General features: G+C 45.0%; 1 protein-coding gene across 3 annotated transcripts in view; it reads left to right on the forward strand.

Annotated features, from left to right (window-relative positions):
• The window catches only part of si:dkey-32e23.4 (dynamin-1-like protein), a 30,402-nt gene that overhangs the window by 370 nt on the left and 15,057 nt on the right, over positions 1-14,975 (forward strand). For 2 of the 3 annotated variants that reach the window (XM_057356591.1, XM_057356593.1), the window contains exons 2-9: positions 59-162; positions 314-455; positions 1,575-1,613; positions 2,038-2,084; positions 3,543-3,611; positions 3,687-3,773; positions 11,991-12,153; positions 12,240-12,360. In XM_057356591.1, coding sequence (XP_057212574.1) covers positions 61-162; positions 314-455; positions 1,575-1,613; positions 2,038-2,084; positions 3,543-3,611; positions 3,687-3,773; positions 11,991-12,153; positions 12,240-12,360 — 770 coding nt within the window. In that variant the 5' untranslated portion in view covers positions 59-60. The remainder of the gene's footprint in view (positions 1-58; positions 163-313; positions 456-1,574; positions 1,614-2,037; positions 2,085-3,542; positions 3,612-3,686; positions 3,774-11,990; positions 12,154-12,239; positions 12,361-14,975) is intronic. The other variant, XM_057356594.1, reaches the window with a different exon arrangement.

Genomic DNA, 14,975 nt, shown 5'->3' on the forward strand with positions numbered 1-14,975 from the left:
ACAGACCATTATCATCAGCGAGGCTTATTTGCTGTATGCATTAACCTTTATCTTTCAGATATGGAAACCCTGATCCCCATCATTAACAGACTGCAGGAGGTTTTCCTCACACTTGGAGCAGAGATTATCCAGCTTCCTCAAATCGTAGTGGTGGGATCACAGGTCGGTCATTTATAATGCTTGGGTTTGGGTCTATAGGCAGTACGTTGATATCCTAACTTTCAGATGCCTATTTTTTAATAATAATTGATGCATGCATACAGTAAGTGCTAGTATGTCAACAACGACTCGATCTTTTTATATGAATGTACAGAGCAGTGGAAAGAGTTCAGTGTTGGAGAGTTTGGTTGGACGAGACTTCTTGCCCCGAGGTTCAGGAATAGTCACACGGCGTCCTCTAGTGCTGCAGCTGGTGAATGTTCCCCCGCTGGAAGAGAGAAGAAAACAAGACAATGGTAATAGCTTACATGTTTCTCTCTCTCTCTCTCTCTCTCTCTCTCTCTCTCTCTCTCTCTCTCTCNCTCTCTCTCTCTCTCTCTCTCTCTCTCTCTCTCTCTCTCTCTCTCTCTCTCTTTTAAAAGTTTGTAATATGTTTTACAGATGTAACTCAAAACTCTTATGATGTTCAATAATACTGTCTAGACAGCTCATAGATTTCGATGCAAAAACAGCGAGTTTAGATTACATTATATGTACACATTATATAAGTTTGTCTATATTAGTGTTTAATAAAGTTTGCTTATTTGTTTATGTTGTTCTGGCTTGGAAAAAATGTTACAAAAAGTATTTTGGTTTCAAAACAGGTTAAACTCGTGATACAATATTTCTTTTTCTTTAAAAAGTTGTCTACAGTAAGAGGTGAAATTGCATTGGGATAAACTTAAAGTGATATTTCCCCCATAAATGAAAATTCTGTTATCATTTACTCGCCCTCTTGTCATTTTAAACCTTTATGACTTCCTGCAGAACACAAAAGAATATATTTTGAAGAAAGGTGGTAACCGAACAGCACTGGACCCCATTCACTTCTATTGTATGGACACAAAACCAATTCAAGTGAATGGGGTCCAGTTAACAACATTTTTCAAAATATTGTCTTCTGTGTTTTCGGCAGAAAGAAATTCAAACAGGTTTGAAATGACAAGAGGGTGAGTAAATGATGACAGAATCCATAGGCATTTTCCCCATGACTATATAAGGCTTGTATACTTAGTGCATTTCACATGATACCCAGGGGATAACAAAGATAAACAGTACCATCTATCACCCATATGCCAAGACAAGGACACACAATTCAAACTTCATTTATAAAATTTAACAGCTCAAATATTTATTTAATTGAATTTTTTTTAACAACTTAAACCATTATAGTAAGTGCATTACTGTTGACACATTTTCAGTATTAACAAACTGAAGTATGTGTTGAAATGATCTTCTGTGGTACCAACAACATGCCACAAAACTCAATATCCTCTCACTATTACATAAAGTATTATCTTTTTGTGTGTGTGTGTTCCTTACACGCTCAATGTTTTTTCTTAACATCTTCTCTGCTGTTCTTTCTCCTAACTCAGGAAATGGAGCTAAACAAAACTCTCAAAACAGCTATCCAGGTCTCCGTCTTCAACAAATGCTCGGTTGCATGAACTTTCCAGTTTCCATCCTCTTTGTCCATTTCACTTTCCTGCTTCCCTGCACTGCACCTGTTGTGTAACATTCACTCTCTGGTTATTGTGGTTTGCGAAACAACCTTGTGCAGTTTCCTCCACCCTTTAAGACTTTACAGTAAAGCAAATGCATTTTGGCATGTATTATCTCACTTAGGCACCATTGTTTCCAGCCACTATGTAACCTATTTCATCTTGAATATTGATTTTGCAATTTTTTCAAGTCAGTTTACTTTCCAGTCCAAGCCTGTAAAAAGCTTTTATTCCATTGTGGTTTTTCAGGGTAAGAGGGTTTCTCAAGTGTCTACAGGGCTCAGTGTTATTATTATTATTGATTTGTGTTGTCTTGTTTGTTATTTTGTGATTCCAGGAATCAAAGCGGAGGAATGGGCAATCTTCCTACACTGCAAAAACCAGGTCTATTAACCCTTGTTCATATTTTCTTCAGTCAGACAATGTTTGCGGGTCTAGTCGACCTAAATGAATGTAACAAATGTGTAAAATGCAATTAAAAAAAAAAAAAAAACTAGTTTATTTACGAGATTCAAACTAAAGATATATACTAATGCATGTACTAGACCAGTGGTTCCCAACCTTTTTTCCTTGGGGGCCCCCCCACGTACATATATGACAATCGGAGCCCCCCCCACACTCATATATATATGTGTGTGTGTGTGTGTGTGTACACACATAATTGCTACTCAAACACACATATAGAGATAGTAAATATAAATAAATTAAATAATTGAATAATAAATTTAATTAAATGGTTAAATATGAGTAATATAAAAGATTTTAATGACCTTTTTACTTGAATACTCAAATACATTTTCAGGTTATTTTTCAGGTTGTTTCAGTCTATTTTCAGGTTATTGTATGAACATACAGAGTATACTGAACGTTATGAAAGAACTGTTAAACATTAACATCGCTGTACTTGCATAAAGAGATGTAGGCTACTGTCAATTACTGCTTATTTTTACAAGGTGTCTTTTTATTTTGCTTGGTTTCATGCTGTCGTTTACCAATTTTTCACCACAGAACACACATTCTGGCCGAGACTTGTCTTGTCCTTCAATAAAACCTAAATTTACGTAGGTTTTGTCATAGCGTCTAAACTTTTTCCTTTATTTCTGACGAAGAATCACCGCATTTACGTTAATCTGCTATTTTTCCTTTTGATTTTTATGTTAACACGAACGTTGTCGCCTGGCAGAGGACGTTTCTCATGTGAGTCTCATAGCGAGAACAGCCAATGACAGTGCTTCCGGCTACCGCGAAGCCCCGTGTGAATGTCTGCCGATGGAGCCGGAAAAATTGAAATAGTTATTTTATACAAAATATAACTATTTTTGACTGCATTATCTTGGCATTGTAAGCACAAGATTTTTTTTAAACATACAAAAATATTTTTATTTAAAATGATTAGTGGAACATTTATGCAGCTTTATTTAACCTCAACGCATGTCAGCTCCCGTGCACCTCATGTGAACTCTGGCGCCCCCCTAAGGGGGTCGCGGACCCCAGGTTGGGAACCACTGTATTAGACAACTTGTCATGTACTAAAAAATAAAATCTTAATCTAGAAAAAATTCAATGTGAGTTAAATGTTTTTAAATAATTGAGTTGAAAAACAATGAAATCCACTTCAACATTGGTCCAATAGACCTGACCATCACCCAAGGGTTATGAATGGAAAGGGGGTGGCATCAAGGGGTGCACTACAACAATGATTACAACGTTACAGAAATGTTTACGTTTGGCAAGCATCGAAACATGCACTTGATAAACAAATTGTTGTCATTGGAATGTAAAAACGCAAGCGTTTTGTTAGCCAGCCAGAAACCTGAACATTCTGTTTTTATCTTTGCTTAGATTTTCACAGATTTCACTGAAATTCGGAAAGAGGTCGAGGAGGAAACAGAACGCAGTACTAACAATAAGGTACTGATCATGGTTTCATTGAGTTGGTTTTATTTTTAATTGATCTCATTTAGTTGTTCTCCTTTTCCTTCTTAGGGCATCAGTCCAGAGCCCATTTACCTGAAGATCTATTCCCCTAAAGTTCTCAGCCTGACTTTGGTGGACTTGCCAGGGATCACTAAGGTAAACACAATAAAAGTTCATGTTCTTACTCCAGGTACTGTACTGTATTGCAGGATGCTTTTGAAACAAACGTACGCTTCAGGGAAAATAGTAGCACAGTTTGATCCGATCCTGCTACTTGTCTTATCTTTTAAATGGTTTCATGCAGTTTCATTAATATGAAATATTTATTTTATCACGTCATCAATAATTTACAATCCATCCATGATGATCAAACTTCTAATCTTCTGACAGTATAAGAGATGTTGATAAAAATAAAGGAGAAGGAGTCGTTTGAAAATCAGAAGTAGAGAATGAGTCATTTTGGCAGTCTGAATTTATTCACTTATTATTATTTTTATATATTATTATTATTATTATTTAACTTATTAAAAAGCACTTAAGTGCCTTGGTTTGATCTGTTAAAGTTATCACCATTTAAACAGGAAGTTTAAGCTAGAATTATTGACTGGCTCGTCACCCTTTTAAAAATAGGCAATAGCGTTTAGTTGACCTCGACCTGGAATGATGTCGTAAAAACCATTGCTTTGTATTGGCGGAAGTGAAAAGGAAGATCAAGAACATGTTCGGTTCCCTTTCTGTCGGTCTCTCGGTCTCTCGACGTTGTGTCGAACCGACAGATGGGGTTCGTCCTTGAGAACCAATCACTTCCGACTTCTTAGAAAAGGCCAATGAAAATTGGCGAATGAAATTTGCATGCCGGACTCCGCCCCCGGATATCCGGGTATAAAAGGGAGAAGGCGTGCTTCATTCATTCACCTTTTGTTCTTCGGAGCCTTCGCTCGTGATCAACAGACTTCGCTACAAGACTGCCGGCTCTACGACGTGGTGCAGCGGACTGTCCCTTCCTGCAGCGACTTCCCCTGGGCGTCTCGGCGGTTCCAGAAGTGTTCGAGTTTTTTTCTGTAAAAGAGCAAATTTCTCCAGCGTGGCATGTCCCGCTGTTCTCTTGGGTGCAACACACTCATCGAGGAGGGGGACGGACACGATGTCTGCTTCCAGTACTCTGGGGCAGATGTTGTGGATACGTCCTGCCCGCACTGCGGGCGGCTGATGATTCGGACGTTGCGTAACGGGTGGCTGTGTTCCCACGGGCCACCACCTTGTCTGCTTCCCGTTCCGTGACGGCAGGACTACGGCCCTGCTGCCCGCTACGGCGAGCAGCGAGGGTGATATGAGGATTACTGTGAGCGCTAATCCGTCAGCCACTGGCTCGCGGACCGTTCGCACCTCGCCTTGCTCGTCTGACCGTTCCCCATAAGACGGTCCGCCGTCTTATTCCTCAATCACGTATCGGACATGGTACGTGATGATGAGGTGTCTGTTGCAGCATCGGAGGGTGACTTACTGGCATCAGACTCCGATGATTCCTTGAAGCTCCCTCCCTCGGGGGGTCGAGATCAGGAAGAAGCGGATGTCGTAATGTCAGCCATGCTTTCCCGGGCCGCCGGCATTGGGTTGCGGTGCACCGCACTGCCTCTCCCAACGCTCGCGGCTGGATACACGGTACATCGGAGCTTGAGAGCGGCTCCAAGCCGCACTCGCCCTCAGTTGCCGTGTTCCCCCGAAGTGCATGAGGAACCTAGTACGACCTGGAACGCCCCCTTCGGCGCGTACACGTCAACTACACTGCGTTCCAAATTATTATGCAAATTGGATTTAAGTGTCGTAAACATTTAATTTTATATAGTTCAATTAAACTTATGGATGGTATTGTGTCTCAGTGCTCTTTGGATCACTGAAATCAATCTCAGACACCTGTGATAAGTAGTTTGCCAGGTGAGCCCAATTAAAGGAAAACTACTTAAGAAGGACGTTCCACATTATTAAGCAGGCCACAGGTTTCAAGCAATATGGGAAAGAAAAAGGATCTGTCTGCTGCCGAAAAGCGTCAAATAGTGCAATGTCTTGGACAAGGTATGAAAACATTAGATATTTCACGAAAACTTAAGCGAGATCATCGTACTGTGAAGAGATTTGTGGCTGATTCAGAGCACAGAAGGGTTCGTGCAGATAAAGGCAGAATGAGGAAGGTTTCTTCCAGACAAATTCATCGGATTAAGAGAGCAGCTGCAAAAATGCCATTGCAAAGCAGCAAACAGGTATTTGAAGCTGCTGGTGCCTCGGGAGTCCCGAAAACCTCAAGGTGTAGGATCCTCCAGATGCTTGCAGTTGTGCATAAACCTACTATTCGGCCACCCCTAACCAATGCTCACAAGCAGAAACGGTTGCAGTGGGCCCACACATACATGAAGACTAATTTTCAAACAGTCTTGTTTACTGATGAGTGCCGTGCAACCCTGGATGGTCCAGATGGATGGAGTAGTGGATGGTTGGTGGATGGCCACCATGTCCCAACAAGGCTGCGACGTCAGCAAGGAGGTGGCGGAGTCATGTTTTGGGCTGGAATCATGGGGAGACAGCTGGTGGGCCCCTTTAGGGTCCCTGAAGGTGTGAAAATGAACTCTGCAAGGTATGTAGAGTTTCTGACTGAGCACTTTCTTCCATGGTACAAAAAGAAGAACCATGCCTTCCGTAGCAAAATCATCTTCATGCATGACAATGCACCATCTCATGCTGCAAAGAATACCTCTGTGTCATTGGCTGCTATGGGCATAAAAGGAGAGAAACTCATGGTGTGGCCACCATCCTCCCCTGACCTCAACCCTATTGAGAACCTTTGGAGCATCCTCAAGCGAAAGATCTATGATGGTGGGAGGCAGTTAGCATCAAAACAGCAGCTCTGGGAGGCTATTCTGACATCCTGCAAAGAAATTCAATCAGAAACTATCCAAAAACTCACAAGTTCAATGGATGCAAGAATTGTGAAGGTGATATCAAAGAAGGGGTCCTATGTTAACATGTAACTTGCCCTGTTAGGATGTTTTTGATTGAAATAGCTTTTGATTTCAGTAAATATGACCTCCTAATGCTGCAAATTCAACAAATGACCATTTTCAGTTTTTTACAACCTATGAAATGTTTTCAAACTCTGTTGTGCATAATAATTTGGAACAGTGCATTTTGAGTTTTTCATTTTTTAAATAAATACTGTTGTCAGTGGGAGGTTTGTTCAATAAAATTCCAAATGTACCCTAACTGTTGATTACTTGAAAATTATACTGACTGTCATTTGCATCGACAAATTAGGAAAACCAGAGAAAGATATCATTTGCATAATAATTTGGAACGCAGTGAGATCATCACCCTTTCTTCCCTCGATGGTGGGGCAGCTAGAGGATACGTCGATGTCCCCCCGGAGCTCGACCTAAACTCCCGTCCAAAGCACGTAGGCTTTTCGGCATCTGAGGTGTCGAGAGCTTACTCTGCTGCGGACCAAGCTGTCCCCTCTCTCCATGCTATGGCCTTCCTGCAGGCCAATGCGCGGAGAGAGCTCCACGAGGGTAAGACCGACCCAGCGCTTATGCAGGAACTCCGCGGCTTCACCGACCTCGCTCTCCGGCGAACAAGGTGATCGCACGGGCCCTGGGTCGGGCGATGTCCACACTTGTGGTCCAGGAGAGACACCTCTGGCTGAACCTTGCACAGGTGAGTAACTCTGAGAAAGTCCGCTTTCTCGATGCACCCATCTCGCAAGGGGGGGGCTATTTGGTGATACTGTCGGGTTCGACAGTTAGAGAGCAGACAGAGGACATCACGTATGTCCTCCCCAGCCGCGACTCGACCGCCCTCTGGCCGCCGAGATCCCGTGCACCTTCTGCTTCCCAGCAGCCCTGGTCCCAGCAGACCACCACCCCATCAGCAGCCGCGGTGAAAACCAATGCGGCCCTCATGGGAAGACCCCAGGGAGTTCGAGAATACCTTTCTAAAAGTTTTCTCCCTCTCTGGGCGTTTATCACAGCCGCTCTCACCCTCTACACGACGGTGTTCGGCAACTTGACGTTGCGTCACGGTGAGACCCAATGTCGAGGATAATCAGCAGCCTAAGCACTCTCAATCGACGGTGCTTTGTGCCACATCATCGTCTGGGTATTATCATCAGCCGCTCTCACCCTCTCACGACGGTGTTCGGCAACTCGACGTTGCGGCAAGACCCAATGTCGAGGATAATCAGCAGCCTAAGCACTCTTCAATCGACGGTGCTTTGTGCCACATCATCGTCTGGGTATTATCACAGCCGCTCTCACCCTCTAGCACGACGGTGTTCGGCAACTTGACATTGCGCAAGACCCAATGTCGGGATAATCATTAGCCCAAGCACTCTCTTTCGATGGTGCTGTTGTGCTACATCTTCGCCAGACAGGTAAAACTGCAGAGCCGATCTCCTCTCCGGGGGTCCCCCCCACGGCGAGGGATCCTACTGCCAGCCATCGAACCACCCCCGGGAGGTCGATGAAGCAGAACGTACCCCTAGCCTCCCTGTCGGTCCCTGGGAGCCTGACAAGAGCTTCCCAAACCGTCACGGTGACTACGGGATACGGTCCGTCTCGGCTACGCGATCCACTCCCCGGAGCCCGCCCAAGTTTCGGGGCATCCTCTTAACCTCAGCAGAGGCTAGGATGCCCCGTGCTTCGGGCCGAGGTCGCCACCCCTCTGGTGAGGAAGCGATCGTGCTCGTCCCTCTAGCCGAAGATGTTCAACGGGTTTTACAAGCCCGTACTTCATCGTCCCCAAAAGAGCGGGGGTCGCTAGATCTGCGTACACTGAACAGGCACCTACTCAAGCTGCCGTTCAGGATGCTCACGCGGAAGCACATCCTGGCATCTTCAGATGTCAAGATGGATTCATGGCAATCGACCTGAAGGACGCTTACTCTCATGTCTCTTTCTCCCTCGTCATCGCCCGTTCCTACGGTTCGCTTTCGAGGGTCAGGCATATTAGTACAGAGTCCTCCCCTTCGGTCTGTCCCTGTCCCCACGAGTCTTCACGAAGATCGTGGAAGCCGCCCTCACTCCCCTCAGGGAGAGAGGTGTGCGGGTACTAAACTATCTCGACGACTGGCTCATTTGACACACTCGTGAGATCTGTTATGTACACACAGGGACCTAGTGCTTGGCACCTAGATCGATTGGGACCACAGGTCAACCGAAAAGGAGCAAGCTCTCCTCTGTGCAGAGCATACTCTTTTTTGGTATGGAACTCAACTCTGTCTCCATTACAGCGCCACTGCGCTCAGTCAGTGTTGAACTGCCTGGAATATTTCAAGCAGTCAGCGGGAGGAGGCTCCTGGGTACATGGCATCCTCGACGGTGGTGATACCCCTCAGGTTGATGCACATGAGACCGCTCCAACACTGGCTACAGAGTCGAGTTCCCTGGAGGCGTGGCACACCGGCAGCAGGCGAATGGTGATTACGCTTTTCTGCCGACGCAGCCTAACCCCTTGGTCTTCAATGACCTTTTCTACGGACGGGGTCCCTCTCGGGCAGGCGAGTCGCGTCAGTCGACAGACGCCTCCCTGCAGGGTTGGGGTGCCGTGTGTAACGGGCACGCAGTGTCAGGGCGATGGACGGGCCCCCGCCTGCGCAGGCATATCAATTGCCTAGAGTTGTTGGATGTGCTACCCGCACTGAAGGGGTTACAACCTCTCGTGCAGAACAAGCACGTGCTGGTCCGGTCGGACTGCACAACTGCCGTAGCGTTTTTAACCGCCAGGGTGGCGTTCGCTTATGGCAGCTAACACGACTCGCCCGACGCCTCCTCCTGTGGAGTCCGCAGGGCCACACATATCACAGGTGACCTGAACCAGACAGCCGATGTGCTCTCTCGTCAGTTGACGTCTCGTGGAGAGTGGCGACTCCACCCCCGCGTAGCCAGCTCATTGGGGACAGTCAGGGCGGGCTCAGGTAGACCCCTTCGCCTCCCTGGACACCACCCATTGCCGCTAAGGTACTCCCTGCCGCGGCACGGAAGCTCTAGCGCACAGCTGGTCGTGGGACAAGCGGAAGTACGTCTTCCCCCAGTGAGCCTCATTGCACAGACCCTGTGCAAGATCAGGGAAGAGGAGCATCAAGTGTACTAGTTGCGCCATACTGGCCCAACCGGACTTGGTTCTCGGAGCTAATGCTCTTGACGACAGCTCCCCCCTGGCCGATTCCCCTGACGAAGGACCTGCTTTCTCAGGGGAAGGGCACGTTATGGCATCACGGGCCAGACCTCTGGAACCTCCATGTCTGGCCCCTGGATGGAGTTGCTTGATCAAGTGGGTGCGGTCCTTCCAGAGACTCGAGAATAATCTCTCCCCTTCCACACTGAACGTGTATGTAGCCGCTGTTGCCGCTCATCACGACCCAGTTGCTGGTAGTCTCTAGGACAGCACAACCTGATCATTTGGTTCCTAAGGGGCGCGGGAAGGCTACCACCTCGCCCACGCTCCGTACCCTCTTACGACCTTGATGCGGTCCTGGAGCCCCTCGGAGATGCCGCTCTTTCTCACTTCACGATGAAGACAGCTCTCGGGAGGACGCTCAAGAGGGTAGCGGACCTACAAGCATTCTCCGTGTCCACAGATTGCCGAGAACTCGGGCCCGGTGATTCTCACGCTATCCTGAGACCCCGGCCCGGCTACGTGCCCAAAGTTCCCACCTCTCCCCCGAGACACCAGGTGGTGAACTTGCAGGCGCTCCCCACCGGGGAGGAAGACCCAACCCATCTGTGTTGTGTCCAGTACGCGCATTGCGCCTCTGCTTGGACCGCACGCAGAGCCGCAGTAGCTCTGAGCAGCTCTTTGTCTGTTTTGGAGATCAGCTGGGAGGGCTGTCTCAAACAGAGTTTGGCGCATTGGATCATGGACGCCGTCACTATGGCGTACCTGTCCTAGTTCGCCTACGCCCACTGGGTGAGAGCTCTCTCCACACGGAGTACAGCCTCCTCGTGGGCACTGGCTGGCGCCTCTCTGGCAGACATCTGCAGAGCTGCGGGTTGGGCTACACCCATCACCTTCGCGAGGTCCTACAGCCTTCGCGTAAAACCGGTCGGCGAGTCTTGCGGGCATCAGGCAAGACCGGCGACCGGTAGGGTGTACGCCTATGACAGTATCTGACCCTAGGGGGTCAGCGTACTACTAGCCTCCCTTCTTCCCCCACTGGGTGAAGATCAGGCACTCTATCCATCACTAGCAAGCACCTCCTGTGGGCGGGCTGGGCAGAGCAACCCTGCCCCTTAGGCCGGGTATCACCTGATTTATTCGCAACATAGCTCTAACCGGACCTAGTGCTACCAGACGTTGCAACCCCCCAGCAGGGCGGTTCCGTCTGATGTATCCTCATGCTGGTTCCCACCTTGGTAACCCATGACCTCCTTAGGTGGACCTCCACCTCGCGGTTAACTCCTTCAGTCCGCACTTTCTTCCCATGAGTTCTCCCCCATCGGTGAGACCATGTTGGTATCTCCACTAGTCTCCTCCCTGTGGTAGGAAGTGGTCTCTGTAGCGCATCCCCCGCTTGAGGAAGTAGCGCTTACCCAGTGGCCTTACGGTTCCGGGCGGCTTCTCGCTGTTAGAGAAACAAGGCCGCCGCCTGTGAGGCCGAAGGTAGGGGCCTTCCCACCTTTCAAGAAAGCTCGACACAACGTCGAGAGACCGACAGAAAGGGAACGTCTCGGTTACGTTTGTAACCTCGGTTCCCTGATGGAGGGAACGAGACGTTGTGTCCTCTTGCCACAACACGTGCTGTCCACTGCAGCAGTCGTGAGAGGTCTCAGGCTCCTCAGAACTAAAGGTAAATGAATGAAGCACGCCGTCTCCCTTTTATACCCGGATATCCGGGGGCTGAGTCCGGCATGCAAATTTCATTCGCCAATTTTCATTGGCCTTTTCTAAGAAGTCAGAAGTGATTGGTTCTCAAGGACGAACCCCATCTGTCGGTTCGACACAACGTCTCGTTCCCTCCATCAGGGAACCGAGGTTACAAACGTAACCGAGACGTTCTCACTGTTACGAAAAACCACCCATTGAACCAAGATTTGAACAATCATTTGACTAAGATTTACCAACATTTGGGTGCTTTAAAATTTGGTACAAAGAACCATTTGCTTTATTGGGAGCTCTCAAAACATTGTCTTATCAACCCACAATAGATAAATAAATAACCTAGAATGCACATGCAGAAGTTGCATAAAGCCAACCAATCACATTAAAGCTGTTGATTAGTCAGCTCTTGCCATTTTTCTGTGCAGTATACATTATAATGTGCTATTAAAGACAAGAATGGGAGATATCCTGCATATAACCATGAATCTTCTTCATTTTTCCAAATAGGTTCCAGTTGGTGACCAGCCTGAGGATATCGAGACTCAAGTCCAGGAAATGATTCTGTCCTACATCTCCAACCCCAACTCTCTCATCCTCTGTGTGTCTCCAGCAAACTCTGACCTGGCCACATCCGATGCCCTCAAACTGGCACGTGAGGTGGACCCAGATGGTGAGCAACACGCAGAGAATGTCTAATGTCTTTCTTGCACTATTGAAGGGCAATGTGGAAAGTTTCATGTTTGTGTGTGTGGTCAGGCCGTAGAACTCTGCTGGTTGTGAGTAAGCTGGATTTAATGGATGCGGGGACAGATGCTCTGGAGGTTCTGTTGGGTCGGGTCATTCCGGTCAGACTGGGCATTATTGGTGTGGTGAACAGGTCCGTTGATATTTGTTAAAAATGCACCTAACAAACTTTCTGTCTTTTAATTTACTTCTTCCATTGTTCTCACACACTATATTGACAAAAGTATTGGGACGTCCCTTTTAACAAACTGGTTAGACTGCTCAAGTCATTTCTGGGAGCACAAATGTTAATGCTACAGCATGTAATGATATTCAAGAGAATTGTGTGCTTGTAGTTTTATAGCAACAGTTTGGGAAGGGCCCTTTTCTATTCCAACATGACAATGTCCCTGTGCACAAAGATTTACAAAGAAATGGTTGATTCAGTCTAGTGTGAAAGAACTTAACTGGTCTGCATAAAGCTCAGACCTGAATCCAGCTGAACACCTTTGGTGTGAAATAATATGTTGGTATTAGATTTGCCACAATAATACTTTAATAGCCTTTTTGATTTGGGCAATTCTGTGAAAATGTCAACCTTACCATTTTTTACCAAAGGTTTTTACTGTACTTACAGCACAGATATCAACATTTGGTGGTTCAAAAACACATGGTCTCTCATTAAGTTTTTAAAGCATTTGTTTTATTTTTAGTGCATGATTTTCCATAATCAGGTAAGTGCCATTTTCAGGATTGTCACATCCATAACGGTACATATTCCTCATAAATGGGCTCATGAAAATTTAAATAAACTAACTATTTTATGTTCAATAAAGAGTCATCCCTTCTTCATTTGTGGGGTATAATAGCTTCTGGTTTGTGCATTTTTAATTTACAGAAATCCTACAAAGTTTGTTGTCTCCCAAAAACTCCCTTTTTCTTTTTTTCACATCCTTAACGCATGTTTATTTCCCTTTTTTAAAATAGAAAACTCATACATAAACTGATATTTTTCTGATGTTTAAACTCTATCAACAAGGGTTTAGTAAAATATAAACAAATAGTTCAATATATTGGTAACAAATAAATTCTCTGAGCGTTTTTTTGTCACATCCATAACTCAAAATGTCACACCCATAACTCTGGAATTGCCCATTTTCATTTGGACCATTTAAGGTCATTTTTAGCATTTATTAATGTACTATACCAACTTAGTTAACCATATTAATCAGCATGTCATCGTAATAAATCAAATAACTAATAAACTGACTAACTAATGCAAGAAGTACTGGCATTGTCAACTGGATAAGAAACTCTTTCACACATGCCCCATCCTTATCGTACATTGCGAGTAGACCTCAGAGAAAATAATTAAGCTAGTCTAAATTGTAGAATGTGCCCATAACTTTTAAAAAACTTTTAAAAGCGATCTCTTAGACTCCAGCGCTCCCGTGACCCTGCAGAGGACAGGCGGGTTTTGAGAATGGATGGATACATGAAAGTTATCTCCAATTCTTTTAATCCAGTGCTAAGCATTATCAGATATATGAATACTGTTCCACTGTTTTTCTTTTCCACAGTGTAATTCCCTTTAGATGAGCTCTGCCATCATAGCCCCCAGTGACACTGACTTTTTATATTTTTTGCACAAGCACCCAAGGCTATCATGTCTGTCCTTTATCTTCAGTGATGTGTGTTTCAGATAAATCATTGGGTTATTCAACTTTGGATTTAGCAAGTATTAAATGAGACTGTTTAGTTGTATAGAAGGACTCTTGTGACAGTTTTCATTTCTTGACTCTTGTTAACTTAATCAGATAGAGATTAAATTCCCCGCAGGGGACGTCTCTCCAATATTAGTTGAAGTTCTCTTTTGAGGATTCAACAATAAGCAATCAGACAGGGGCGCATTTGAAGATTTTCCTTTGAGAGCTTTATAGAAAGCAAGCGCTAAAAAAATAAAAGCAATACAGTTCTTTTTTTTTGTTAGGGGTTGTTTGCTAAAGCACGTTGTAGCCGAGTCAGCTAACCCACTACTTAACCCTCCTAAGTTTTTTGGGTCATCTTTAACCGTTTTCGTTGTTGTTTTTGAAACAAAAATGGTTTCATTTGTCAACACGATTCAAGATTCTGTGACTTATGCTGGATTTAGAATATGAACAAATGAATCAAAATTAGCTTTATCCAATAATTGTAATACAGCATAGTGGGTTAGGCTGTTTGGGTCAAAAATGACAGGCCATTGGAAATGAATGGGAAAATAGCCTAAAACAAAACCAATTTTTTAACAAAGCTTTATTTTGATCAAGACTAATTTAATAAGCTCTATATGAATACTTAAATGCACGAGAATTACCAAACAACATGTCGGATAAAAAAGGATGCTGCAGCCATATAGACCACTGCAAGATGTAAACACTGGTCCCTAAGCACTTCCAGTTTCAATTTTTATTTATTTATTACTAGTATTTTTCAGTCTTACATATATAATTCAATCTTAGAGGTATTTTTTTAAACATTTGTAATCAGTTAAATATCTGTTGGTTGTATTTTGTTCAAACAAAATGTTAAAGACCTGAAGCAGGAAGTTTTTCTGGACCAGCGTTGTTTACGTCATCCAAACAGGTCTATACTGGGCATTATTGTCACAGCATGACTTGATAGTCATGTTATTTTACTTTTTGTCACCAGATGGCATTAACCTGCCCCAATGCACAATCATTTTCTTCGGTTTTTCTTCTGTTTTAATTTACACAAAGTGGATCATGT

The sequence above is a fragment of the Triplophysa rosa genome, linkage group LG17 (genome assembly GCF_024868665.1).
Source record: "Triplophysa rosa linkage group LG17, Trosa_1v2, whole genome shotgun sequence".
Taxonomy (NCBI): domain Eukaryota; kingdom Metazoa; phylum Chordata; class Actinopteri; order Cypriniformes; family Nemacheilidae; genus Triplophysa; species Triplophysa rosa.